Genomic DNA, 12,510 nt, shown 5'->3' on the forward strand with positions numbered 1-12,510 from the left:
CCACTTGTAAGTAGCAATTTAAAAAAAAACCTATAAACCAAACAATTTAGTAGAAGCCTTCCAGCTATTAAGCAGCAAATTTCTCATGGAAGAAAGAAAATATTCTCTCTAGTAAAGAACACAGCTAGAGTTGCAACATAAAAGGACAGCAGGCTTGCTTGTTAGACATTTCCTGCCAAATCTGCTCTCAGACTACAGGGAGAGAGAAAAGCTCCATTAACATCCAAAATTTTCAGTGTCTCAGAACAGAGAAAGCCTAGCATGACAATTCAGACAACAACAGGTTGCTATAGGATGAGAATCATGACAGTATCTCCAGATAAGCAACAACCATTTCAAGGAGACTAAAATGCTCTTGAAGAATAGCTTCAGAAAAAATTATTCTTATGATCTCTCAAGTGAATTTTGGGATAAGACAGAGTTTAACTTATTTCTGACAAATTTCTGAGGCAAGGGAGTCAAAAATATTGCTCTTTCTACACAACACTGAAAGAGAACCATTCATTATCTAAACATTAAGGAAAAAGATCTTTCTCTTAACCATGTGGGATGCCATCATAGTCAAGATCTTCATATGGCTCAGATCTAGTGTCCAGTATGCATTTATTGTGCTGGAGTAGCTAAAGAGTGGTTTTTTTCCAAATAACTTTTTCCAGCTCACAAAATAGGAAGAGGAAGGTGATTTGGTGACTGGTAGTGGAATTAACGTTCTTTCACTTCACTTTTAAAGGTGCATCTGGGATGTACAGGAAGATGTAACCAATGGAGAACTGTGACTGAGCAGTTTCTTAAAAGAATCTTTGCTTTAAAAAATTCTGTTTAAAACAGCCTTGTTGAGACAGCGATGCCTGCGTGGGTCACATGCTCTCTGTTGTGCAGGAATGAGGGAAGTTCACAGAGATTCACATTTCAACAGGAAACTCAAGGGAATGCAACACCCCTGAAGGATCCCTGAATGAGCAATGCACACGCCCCATCTGCTCCTGTTCAAGGGGTCTTCTGAATTACAAAGTCATCCAAAGGCATCAACAACACATTTTGGGGCAAAGCCTAAAACAGTGGAACACAAGGTGTCTCTGAGAATGGCACGTGTAGGCAGAGCCTCAGTGTGCTCTGCCTTGGAAGGTGATGCACCCTGCAAGCTACACATCAAGCAGAAAACGAGTCATCACATCTCTAGACTCCAAAAGGAGCCCCTCAGGACTCCCTAACAGTCAAGAACTCCATGGCCACAGGCAGCATCTTGCACCTGGTGATTAACCAGTTTCACTAGCAGAAAAACTGACAAGAACATTTTTTGTTAACATTCCCAAAACATTTAGGATCCTCCTAAGAGGGACAGCAGTATTTGCTGACAGAAAATTATGAACTATCCAGAAACTAATGAGCTCTTTACAAAGTCAGGGAGATGATGGACACCACAGCATTGCAAAACAATGATCTGAAATTCCTCATAGATTAGAAAGATGTAACAGGTTCAAAAAAAAAAAAAGAGGAGACTCCTGTGCACCCCAAAAAAATCAGAACAGGAAGATAACTACATTTGGGAGGAAAGATGGCAACGCCAGCAGCAAGCAAAGTTTCCAGTCAAACAAGGGAGGGTGTGATGCACAGTAGCTGCCTCCACCTATTAGGAGCTGGCCAAGGGGCCATAAATAGGAATGTGGCTGGAGGCACAACAGTCATCTCAGCAGTTCTCATGGCTACATGCAAGTTATGCCTGTGCACTGGGGACCCAGAGAATATGCAGTCCCGTGGGACAGGCTACACTCAACTGAAAAGTCCTCTGCTTCTGTCAGGAATGGACTCTGAGTGCCACAAGACGCACTTGCAGCCTCTTCCTCCACAACACCTCAGACATCTGCATATCTTGTGAGCAACCACACGGAAGTATGGAATGTGAGTGCCAAGAGCATTAGCACTGGAAAAACAGAACAGCTGACAACCAGATCTTCTCCAGAAAGGATGATGAGGGGCATAACTGTCTAACACCAGTGGTCTCAGTTCTGAGTAATTAGTGAAGGTAACTGTCAGAGGCAGCTGCAGAACGAAGTGCCAAGAACACAGTCTGAACACTGATGGACACCATATTCTGATAGAACTATGGGAGCATTCCTTTGCAGAAGCAGTTACTCATTTTTTAAGATTCAGTTTCTCTGACCAAGCTGATCTTACTGACTCTCTGGAGAAGCCTAAACTGCAGCACTACAGATCAAGATCTTAAAAAGTGGCTATGCTGGAAGCAGGTCTCAGGTCCAGCCTCTGACTGAAGGCCTAACTTGTTCATGGCACCTCAGACAATTCACAGGAGTGCTCAGTACATGAGTTGTGGAGTTCAAAACCAGCACTTGGGTTTCCTCGGGGTGAGCCACAGTATCAAGTACACCAAAAATGCAGATCAGATCACTGCATGCAGCACTTTTGGTTATGCACATGCTGCAGCTGGTAGGAACGGACCTTTCCCTGAGGCTGTAAAGCATCAAGTGGGGGAGATATGAGAGTGTATGCAGGAAATCAGTGGATTCACTACTGGGCTGTAGTAGAGCTCAGGTTCAGCACAAACCACACTACAAATGAAAAGACTGGCACAGCAAACGCACTCATGCTGGTAAGCTGAGAAAAGCTCAATATGCAAGAGCACACAGGCTTGAGTCAGTACAGCACAGAGTGGACAGGGCTGCTGCAGCTGAAATCTTCATTCCTCATATTCACTCAGGAGCAACTGGCCAAAGAGTGAATAGACTTGTCAATTACCAAGGTACAGACTCAAACTGCAAGGGTTGGATACCTGTCATCACCCACCTGCCCTTGTTTCCAGCATTCCCTGAAGATCTTCCAGTTGTTTTTGTTGCTGGGATCATGAAGGCAAAGGAGTCTACCATCACATAGCCAAGAGTGGGAAGTGTGTGGATCCAGCACATTTAATCCCATTACCATTTCCTTCACCTCTCTCTGGGTGTCAGCCAGATTGCTGGCTCGCTTTGCAGCATCAGATGTCTTCTTATTTTCCACCACAGAAGCAATGATATGGTCTAAGAAGTTAGGCAGGCTGGCTTTACCTTTGGCCCCCTAGAAGATGCAAATCCAGAGGTAACTTTAGTCTTGCAACAGTAAAAGTATTAACGTATATCTGCTCTCCTTCAGACTTTAGTCACAGACACCTTGGTGTCAGAGAAACATGCATCAGTAAACAACCTGCCTCAGAGACAAACATGTATCCAAGTAAGAGCAGAAACATAATCAACTACACACTACCTAGAAAAATACTATGCAAACAATCATGAAATAGAAAACTCTAATTATCTAAACTTGGCTACTTTAATAGTAAAAATGGCTCATATTTTATTTAACTTCATTAACCTCAATTCTATTTCCCCATTTTCCTCATCCCACTACTCAGGAAATGAATTCAACCGTGGGGCTCGTAAGCTGATGGATATATGTGAACACTAAATAAACACTGACAGGAGAAAGTGCTTCTTGTATGTCAACAGAACCTAAGTAGACAGCCAGGTATATTCTAGCTCAAATTCCTTTCAAGTATCCACAAGTTTGTTTATGGAACTGGTTTACCTGTAAGTTTTTGCCTTTTTTCTATGGCATGCTCTTGAAATATTTTCAAAGTTTCAAAATATAAAGTGAGCTTTTACAGGGATGCTAATCATCAATTAAACAATTTAAAGGCTGTATTTAACTCACTTTCTTGGTCTCTTGGAAACAACAGTCTCCCCACAGCAGTAGTAAACTAAAAATTAGGATAAAAATTCTCTACAACTTTGTGAGGCAGTGAGTTTTGGTGAGATTGTACTTGTTTCAACGTTCAAGAGTAAAATAATATAAAAACTTTTAGATGAAAATTGTTAGATCATCATGAATTTCTTCACTAAAACAGATAACACTGAAGGAATACAAATGTATTTACCGTAGAAGCTGCAGAAAAGACCGGAGGGAAGGGGATTGCTGTGTCTGATGGGACCTGAGGAAGCTTCCCCGGCCCTGTGTGTAGCAGATCTCTGAGGCTGGAGCCTTCAGTTTTGTTGCTAGATGTCACCGGGCCCAACAAGAGGCTATTAAACAGCTTTGGGGTTAGGGGGGAAACCTTTGTACTGGAGTTGAAGGAATCCAATCCAAAGGGTGAATGGGATTCTTTACTAAGCACTGATCTCAGGGATCCTGATTCTGCAAGGTAAACACAAACATTGAAGGTGGGGCAGGGGGAGAAAAATAAGAGGTAAAGTCCAAATGATCACAAAGTTTTCTGAAATTATTTGTTCTTGCAGTAAATAGGATATTGACAGAATCTCGTGGTAAAGGTAAATGGTCACTGGAACAGTGAATGAGGCTCCTCACTGAGAATCAGACATCAGATCCTTCAGAGATTTTACCCTTCATATGCTGTTAAGCTTTCAAATAGCACAATATATCTGATCTGAAAGGGTCTGACACACACAAACCCACAACTTTGTAACAGATTCAATTAAGAAAATATTGCTCTGAATTTGTAAATTAATGTTTTGATATTAAATATTTCAAACTTTAATGATGGTCAAAATATTACAGTGACTGAGCCCTGCAAAACTTGTGATTCATGAGCATTTAACATCAATATATAAAGCAGTTCCTGCCAGACACATGGGCAGGAGTAAATCCTCTGCTGGGCATGCTCCCTCTGACATCTAGGAATTCTATTCATTCAAACTGCTGGGTATTAAAGATGCCCAAAGCTTCCATCTGAGCCTCCAACTGGACTCTACTCTCTCAAGTCTTTGGAAGTGCACACTTCACACAGCACACAGAGGAGCTTTATTTGCTTCAATAGTTATGAAGTGACAAAGCTGCATCTGAAATTGGCTACTATCATTTTTACATCAGGATACCAGATTCTGATAAAATAAATACACAAACTGGCACTGAAATAAACTGTGAGTGACAAGACAGTATTATCTTCAGCTGTATCATCTTTCCAGCTTTGCACATTCCTAAGCCTCTAAACCAAAACTGGCTCTAGGAGGCAAAGGAAGTAAAATGGCCTGTTTCTTTCCTGTGAGAGTGCCTAGCCTTAAACAAAATACAGCAACCAGACAGCATGTTATCATGTATCTAATTCCAACCCCAAAGGGCATGTCTTCTGCTCACCTTTTGTTTCCTCCTTTGCTTTTTGCGTTGCTAAATCTGCAAGCCAGTGTAAAGCTGAGGATGGAGCTGTTTCTGGACAAAGTGGTCTGTTAGTCTTTATTTCACCAGTGTTATTGGTTGGTAATGTCTCTGTTTTAGCAGATTCTTCTATTCTGCTATCAGTTGCTTCCGATTTTGGTACGGTGTCCGTTTCTAGTTGTCCCACTCCTGCTGTCCCTGCTCCAGTGGAAAAGGTGCTTTCGTTTCCAGAGACTGATGCACTAGGATTTACAGACGGAAGCTGAAACAAACAAACAAAAAAACCAACTGCTAAATGTTGAATAAAAGGAGTTGTTCAGCTTGGGAGGCAGTTATCCAGTGCATTTGGTTTTGTCTGTTTTTCTTTGTTCATTTGCTTTAAGTGCAGAGTAGAGCTCATTTATGCTTAGCTAGCAGCAGAGTACACGAGCTTCTTATCTGTGTATTAGACCTTGCACTGTGGTGTGAATTATTCCCATGTCATCTTTTAACATGAGCCCAGGCTTTTTCCTCTCCCTGCCTTCCTTGTTTTTTTTTAATTACAGGAGGATTTTTTGTGTCAACAGCAACACAACTACTCTAGATTCCTTCACAGACCATAACAAAAAAGCACATGTTGCAAGCTACAAATAATGGTTTGTTTCAAAACACAGCATCAGTACGAATGGCTTCCTGCCCAACTTCTACATGAGAGTATTAGCCCAAATACCCACTTTGTAAATAACAGATGCAGTTCACATCCCCCAGAAACATCCCAGAAGACTTCTGCTAAGCTGAAATACTCAGAGCACAAATGGAGAAAACAAAATTTCTGTTTCACAACAGATCAGCCTAAAGGATCTAATATCTTAACACATCTTAAAAATATAAATGTCAAACAAGGTAATTTCAGCCTCAAATTACATACCTGTGATATTCCATTAGTGACAGCTGGTCTCAACACCGATTTGTTCTGCCGGTTAATACATGGACAGTTGGCTTTAATGCCCCATTTGCCTCGTGCTGCATGAACCATGTCTCCAATATTGTAAAGCGCTGGAAAATAAAGTTAAGTCTTTAATATCACATGTAAAGAAATCTAAAAGAAAGGCCTTAACTGTATCTTCAGAGGGGTGGGGTTTTTTTAGTATTATTGCAAAGTATCTTTAAGATCACATCTTGTAACAAGACATTTATCTCTCAACAGTGTGACCAGTGGTGCTAGCACTGCCTTCACAATGACACTGAGAGGGAGTCTGTTCCAGTGAAGAAGCTTTTCCTGCTCTCCAATCTCAACTTCCCCTGATGCAGCTTCATTCCATTTCCTTGTGTCCTATTGCTGGTCATCAGAGAGAGGAGCTCAGCAAGTGGAAGTCTCCTCTAAATCCACTTTACTAGAACATCACTCATCTTCATATTTTTTCCACTTGTTTGCTCAGAATAGAGACAAAATTTGGTATTTTTCCTTTCACATTTCTTGCATTACCTGTACCAGGGATGATCTGTGTTGGCATAAGATTCTCTGGTTCATGAGATTGACCCTTTGCACACTTCAGCCATGAGAAAACTTCCTCGTCACCAATCTCCTCCGTCTCTGGAATAAAGAAAAAAAATTAATTTTGTACTACAACTTTACAATACTGGGTATTTCTGCAATAATAGCTACTTTAGATTCTTTACAGTGCTGGAGATTAACCTGATGATCTCAGAAATAAGCTATAAATACAGACCACTAGAATAGGACCTACAGCAACTTTTGCCTCTTCAGATTATAAAACTACCACAGTCATTTTCCCTTCATCTCTAGTAGGTTGTTTTTAATCACCTAAAAATCTTGGCTTCTAGCCTTAATTTTTAAAATATGATACTCTTGTTCTCATGATGCTTTCTTAAGCTATCATAATGAACAGACAGCACTATTCACACTTATCAAGATCCAGTATTTTATACATCTGCTCCATACAATAATGTAACTGTCAGCAATAGCCTTACTCTTATTAACTGTAATTTGACAGCACCCACACTACCAAAGTGGCCTCAAAACACTAAAGTCCACAAAAAGCCCCAACCAGGTATCTGTTTTTTGTAAACATGATATGCCTCTATTTGTTAAAATGCAACTTACTGAACTTTTTGCTGAATTACAAGCCCTGGTGTGCCAAGGATTCAAAACCTTTCCCATCTAACTCCTTGTTAAAAACATCAGTTCTCTGCAGTGTCTGCTCACTAGTTCATCTTGCGACGGTTCCAAGCTGTTAAGAATATTACTTAATTTCTCTCTTATACTTTCTGAGGAAAAGAGAACTATCCAGTCATCTGTCTCAGTACACAGCCTATGCCTGATGATGCTGCAATTTTAATAACCACATCCTAAGCAAATAGGTAAAACACAGGTACGTAAGGAAGAGAAGAATGGACCAGCAGCGTATAAGACAGTAGTGCCCAAGTTCCAAACATGCAGCCTTCCAAGCTGACACTCCCTAATTCTCCCACAAAACCTTCAGCAACTTCCCAGAAACTATCCCAATGAAAACGAGTCAGTCCAAAGACTGCAGTGGGGTGAAAAAGCCCAGTACTCACCACTACGTGGGCGGTTCTTCCTCAGCCGGTAACAGTCCAGGCAGACCCCAAACCCACATTTCCGACAAACCCAGTGAATATTGAAGAGTGTTGTCTCACACACATCACACATCTCCCTCACACCACGTACTGCTCGCTTCCATGCCACCTTCTCTATAAAGAGAAGGAACATTACGAGTTATTGCTGTGACATTCTGCATTTCTCTCACATAATTTCAGAATATCACAGTAACATTGACAAAGAAACAATTCACAGAAACAAGACCTGAAGGCAGAGTTTAGAAATATGCTTTTTACATTCAGAGACATATTCTTTGATTTGCTAATCTTGTGACACTATTAAAATTCCCCTAAGAGTGAGTAAGGTCAGGTGGTCCCCAAATGCACACTACAGTGAAATTCAGCACCTTACAGAGTTCTGTAGTAACTGAATTTCAAGGAGAACTTATGGAATTTATAGTAAAATTACAAATCTTCTGCTAGTTTTATCCACAAATAATGTCAGCTTATAAAACCATAAAGAATGTATATTTAGTTTTACTAATCAGATGCCTGTCAACAATTCAAATTCTTAACCAACACATTTGATGACGAAGGAGAAGCTCTCTCCAAAAGGCTGCCCTTGTACGTTCCAGAAACAAAAGGGAAAAAATTAGATAGTCAGTTATCCATGTGATAGCCTAAACTGGCTACCTTTTAATGGTTTCTCTAAATCTATTCCCTTTGAAGTGGAAAACTGACAATTAGTTGTTCAGCTGAGTCCTTGTGGGCTGAACGCAGGTTCTGCTCCCTCCCTAGAAAACCCATGATGTCCCCAGAGCACAAAAGGATAGGAAAAATCCCAAATGCTGGTTCCACAATTACATACACCCCAAAGAAGTGAATATAGCCTTCTCTTTGGAAGAGCAGAAGCATTTTAACAAGAAATTATATGACATTTTCTACTCTATCCCACTGCACTGTACACACATTACACAGAGAAGATGGACAAAACACATGTCAAAAGCCCAGCTTACGATGTGGCTCCACCATCATCATTGCCTCCTTCTCTGACATAACAAGTTGGCAGAACTGGTCCCCAACATTGGCCAGGATATATTTGGAAGTTTCCAGATCGATCCCCTCTGCAGGGGAGGAGGAAGGAATCCACAGGCTCATGGCATCAGGGTCACTTTGCTGTGGGTTCAAGAAACCCTCTACTCGTAGAATACCTTTCCGGGTAAATACGAGCCTGCAGGAAATAGGATGGAATAACTGAGAAACTGGTCAGCCACCTTTAGAAAACTTACAATGCTATCTCTGTCACAACACAAACCCAGAAAGGAGGGAAAAAAGGCTTCAGCTAGAGTGCTATATTCCACAGACAGTACATTTATTATGCAAATCCCAGCAACAAGAGAATAAGGTATGCAAAGCTATGGCTGCAAATCCCACTGAAATGAATCCCCAGGTCCCAGTAAGCACTGGTGAGAAATTCTACATAGCAAGCTGTAGCATTTTCTTCTAAGTCACACTTCTCTATACTATTAACACAGAGATGACAACATTCAATTTATTTGGGCTGCTGCATGATGCTGCTTGCAAAATTCTGAATGGTTCACATTCTCCGTTTTAACTCATAAGAAAGTTTTCCTCAACTTTTCAGTTCTGGCTAGGACTGCCAGCACTTGTGCTAATAGCTCACATTACAAGATATGCAAAAATCCTTGTTACACTGCTCTCCACAGAGATGAATCACAACTGTTTTACCAGTAGCTGTTGATCCTCCTCGTCTTTGTGCGGTAAAAGGTGTAACAGTGTATTACAAAACCCTAAACGTCTCCTGCCAATATTAAAGGCTACTTCATTTTTGAGCAGAAAAAGTCTTGCCTTTAACCTCAAAGCTAGATTAATTTTTAACAAGCTTAGAAAGAGAAGCAGTATGATTACTGGATGGGTCACACATCCTAAAAATTCACTTTATATGCCCTAAAGCCAAACATTCTTCGAAAAAGATGCATAGCACTTGCTAGAATAGGCAGTTGAGGAAGATGAAGAGAAGCATGACAGATCTGTAAGAACTGCAGGAGCATGTACATAACACTGAGAGAACACAGACACAGTGTTCTGCTCCTAAAAATCAGTCCTGTACTCAACAGAAGCCAGTCAAACATCAGCCTCATGCTAGCAATTGTTTACTTACTTGCTGAGCAAATTAAAATTTTATCTTTTTTTTCAATGCCTTATGAAGGAGGGAGAGAACAGTTATTGTATACAAATTGTTACCCAGTGTAAAATTCTACCCAATAAAGCAAATTCAATTTCCTGATGCTGCACCTGGAGACTCACTCAGTATCACACAGCTTTATCTTTGAACAGCAGTTCCTCCCGCCCCAGCAAGGGAATTCCAGTCAGGTGATGCAGAGAAATGAAAACTCAAAACCTGCCTTATTGTACCCAAGCATATTAAATAAGTAAAACATAATTACTTTGTGCTTGGACATGGTCCAAGCTCTGCACACAGACTACATAGGAAGGAAGGAAGAATTTGGGCACCTCCGGAAGTGGAAGAAGCGACATGCCACAGTCGAGTCATCCTGCTCTTGCTCCTTAAATTTGCGGTACCGCTCCAGACGGCACTCCCGACATTTGTGCAGGTGTGGAGCTACGTTGATACAAGAGCCATCCTGGAGAAAAGGCTCCCCTGACTGCTTCAGCTTCCTCACCTTACTCATATCTTTCAGCACAGACTGGCCAACTGGGTGAGGCAAAGTAAAAGCAAAAATCTATTAGTTATCTGCAACACCAAAACGACACTGGCTCCAACAGTGACCTCCTCAGAGACCTCTATATTCAAACCCACGTAACACAGTAAGTCTGTTCAGAACTGCAGCATACCACACTTCTGCCCCTACAAACACAGGCTCAAACATTTCTCAAGGGAACATCTAATTCACATAAAAGAAGTATTAAGCTTTAGCCTTGTAAACATCCTGTGTGCTGCCTACTGAGTATAAATGAGGGTTACAACTGTGGTTAGTTCACGCAGTTCATCACACAGGAGATAACCCAGTATCCCACCTCCTTGTGCTTCCAAGACATCACCTGCATTCAAGCCATCACCTTTTAGGGGAGCTGTGCGGGGTCGGCCCTTTGGGGCTTGCTTCCCCTTTCCTTTACACAGCAGCAGTTCAGCATTGTGCTCCACACTGGCGCCCAGCTTTGCCATCAAGTGGTCTGGGAAACCCTTCATACAAGCCTTGACCTGCAACTGGTCTTCAGAGTCACTCAGATCTGACAGGTCACTATTTGTACTGGAGTCGGAGTCCTGTTTGGATGTTAAGCTCCGCTCATCTAGCGAGAACCTTTTCACAGCTTCAAAGGGGGCTTTGTTCTCCTGCAGAAACTCTGCCTGTGAAGAGAAAAAGCTAGGTGGATGTCTGCCAAACACATTAGAAAAGGTTTTCAGAAGAGGATTGTCCTGCTGCCCAGGCCCAATGGCTGGTTTCTCTTCAGTTGGGCTGGAGGAAAGTGTGGGCATCTCGATAGGCTGTGTCAGGTTGCTGCTTGGTGAGCTGGAGCGGCCATTCCCTACAGTGGAAGGGCTTTGAACACCTGCAGCTACTGTTGAACCAGGAGCACTGGAGACCATCTTTGAGGAGTCAGTTGTTATAAACAAGCTTTTCTTCTTAGCTAAGGAGTCTGTAGACGTGAGTGAATCCGGCCAGCCACAGCTGGCCTTGTGACCCACGGGTGTTGAGGGAGTAGAAACCCCTGTCTGAGATGAAGATGCAAAGCCACTGAAAGGACTAAGTTCTGCTTTCTCAGCAAATGCCAGGAAAGGGTTTGAGGGTTCCTCTCGTGACAGCTTTGGGGGCTGTAAAAATAAGTTTTCATGACTATCTGAGGGGCGAGTATTCAACAGACTTCGTGAAAAGGCTGGAGTAAGGGTAGGCATGGATTCCACAGGCAGCTTCCGCTCCACAGAACTACCAGACTGGCTTCCTGGTTTAGTGTCCACTGAAAGCATTTTACCTTTACAGATCCCAGCACCCACACCCTCTGTACACTGCTTGAATGAGTCCCGACTGGAGACATCTTCAGTCAAGCTCTCTGAAATGACTGTGAAATAGTTACTGGTGGGAAGATTTTGAGACATGCACTGAAAAAACAAGTTCTTGGATGGATCAGAATCTTTCTGAGCCTCTTGTCCAGTACTACAGCCAAAAGGAAATCCAGAAGACTTGCTTTCTGGAGGCATCACTCCATTTGATTGGCTCCTTCCAGCCCCAAATACCAAGGACTGGGAAGCACTTGGAAGAGACACTCCAAATCCAGAAGCCAAAAGTGAATTTCGGGAATTCTGAAACAAAATTAATAAGCATTAGCCTATTGTTGATTGTTGTTTGATTCAAGAATGCTTTGGTTCATCTAATTGTACAATTAGCTTATCCATCTGGAATAGAAACTTCCAGCAGACTTATTTACATGAAGAAACTTTATAGAGATTCCTACACACAAGCTATTGAAACAAAGTGAGACACAAGACAAGGCAAACAATAAAACTGCTGCTCATTCAAATCTACAAGAATGGAACCCTAATTGAAACTGCTTTTGAATAACCTCCCTCAAGACCATCCTGAGAAGCTTCTCCTACTCAGGCAGCAGCCTTGAAATCAGTAACTTAGTTTGGAAGTTAATGAAACAAAGCAAGTCCTCTAACAGCTAAAACAAACTACTCCTGGTCCCAGCAAGCCAGGTCTAGATAGAGCCTATGACACAGTGCCTTGAGGGGATTGCTCAGCTGAGGTTACAGCA

At 41.8% G+C, this 12,510-nt stretch overlaps 1 protein-coding gene across 1 annotated transcript in view; it reads right to left on the reverse strand.

Moving 5' to 3' along the window:
• KDM3B (lysine demethylase 3B) overlaps positions 1-12,510 on the reverse strand; it is a 45,717-nt gene that overhangs the window by 14,157 nt on the left and 19,050 nt on the right. The window contains exons 8-16 of the mRNA XM_071570171.1: positions 10,816-12,055; positions 10,249-10,450; positions 8,730-8,944; positions 7,714-7,866; positions 6,620-6,727; positions 6,062-6,189; positions 5,137-5,416; positions 3,923-4,179; positions 2,803-3,069 (exon numbers count right to left, since the gene is read on the reverse strand). Of these exons, the coding sequence (XP_071426272.1) occupies positions 2,803-3,069; positions 3,923-4,179; positions 5,137-5,416; positions 6,062-6,189; positions 6,620-6,727; positions 7,714-7,866; positions 8,730-8,944; positions 10,249-10,450; positions 10,816-12,055 (2,850 nt within the window). The remainder of the gene's footprint in view (positions 1-2,802; positions 3,070-3,922; positions 4,180-5,136; positions 5,417-6,061; positions 6,190-6,619; positions 6,728-7,713; positions 7,867-8,729; positions 8,945-10,248; positions 10,451-10,815; positions 12,056-12,510) is intronic.

The sequence above is a fragment of the Pithys albifrons genome, chromosome 15 (genome assembly GCF_047495875.1).
Source record: "Pithys albifrons albifrons isolate INPA30051 chromosome 15, PitAlb_v1, whole genome shotgun sequence".
NCBI lineage: Eukaryota > Metazoa > Chordata > Aves > Passeriformes > Thamnophilidae > Pithys > Pithys albifrons.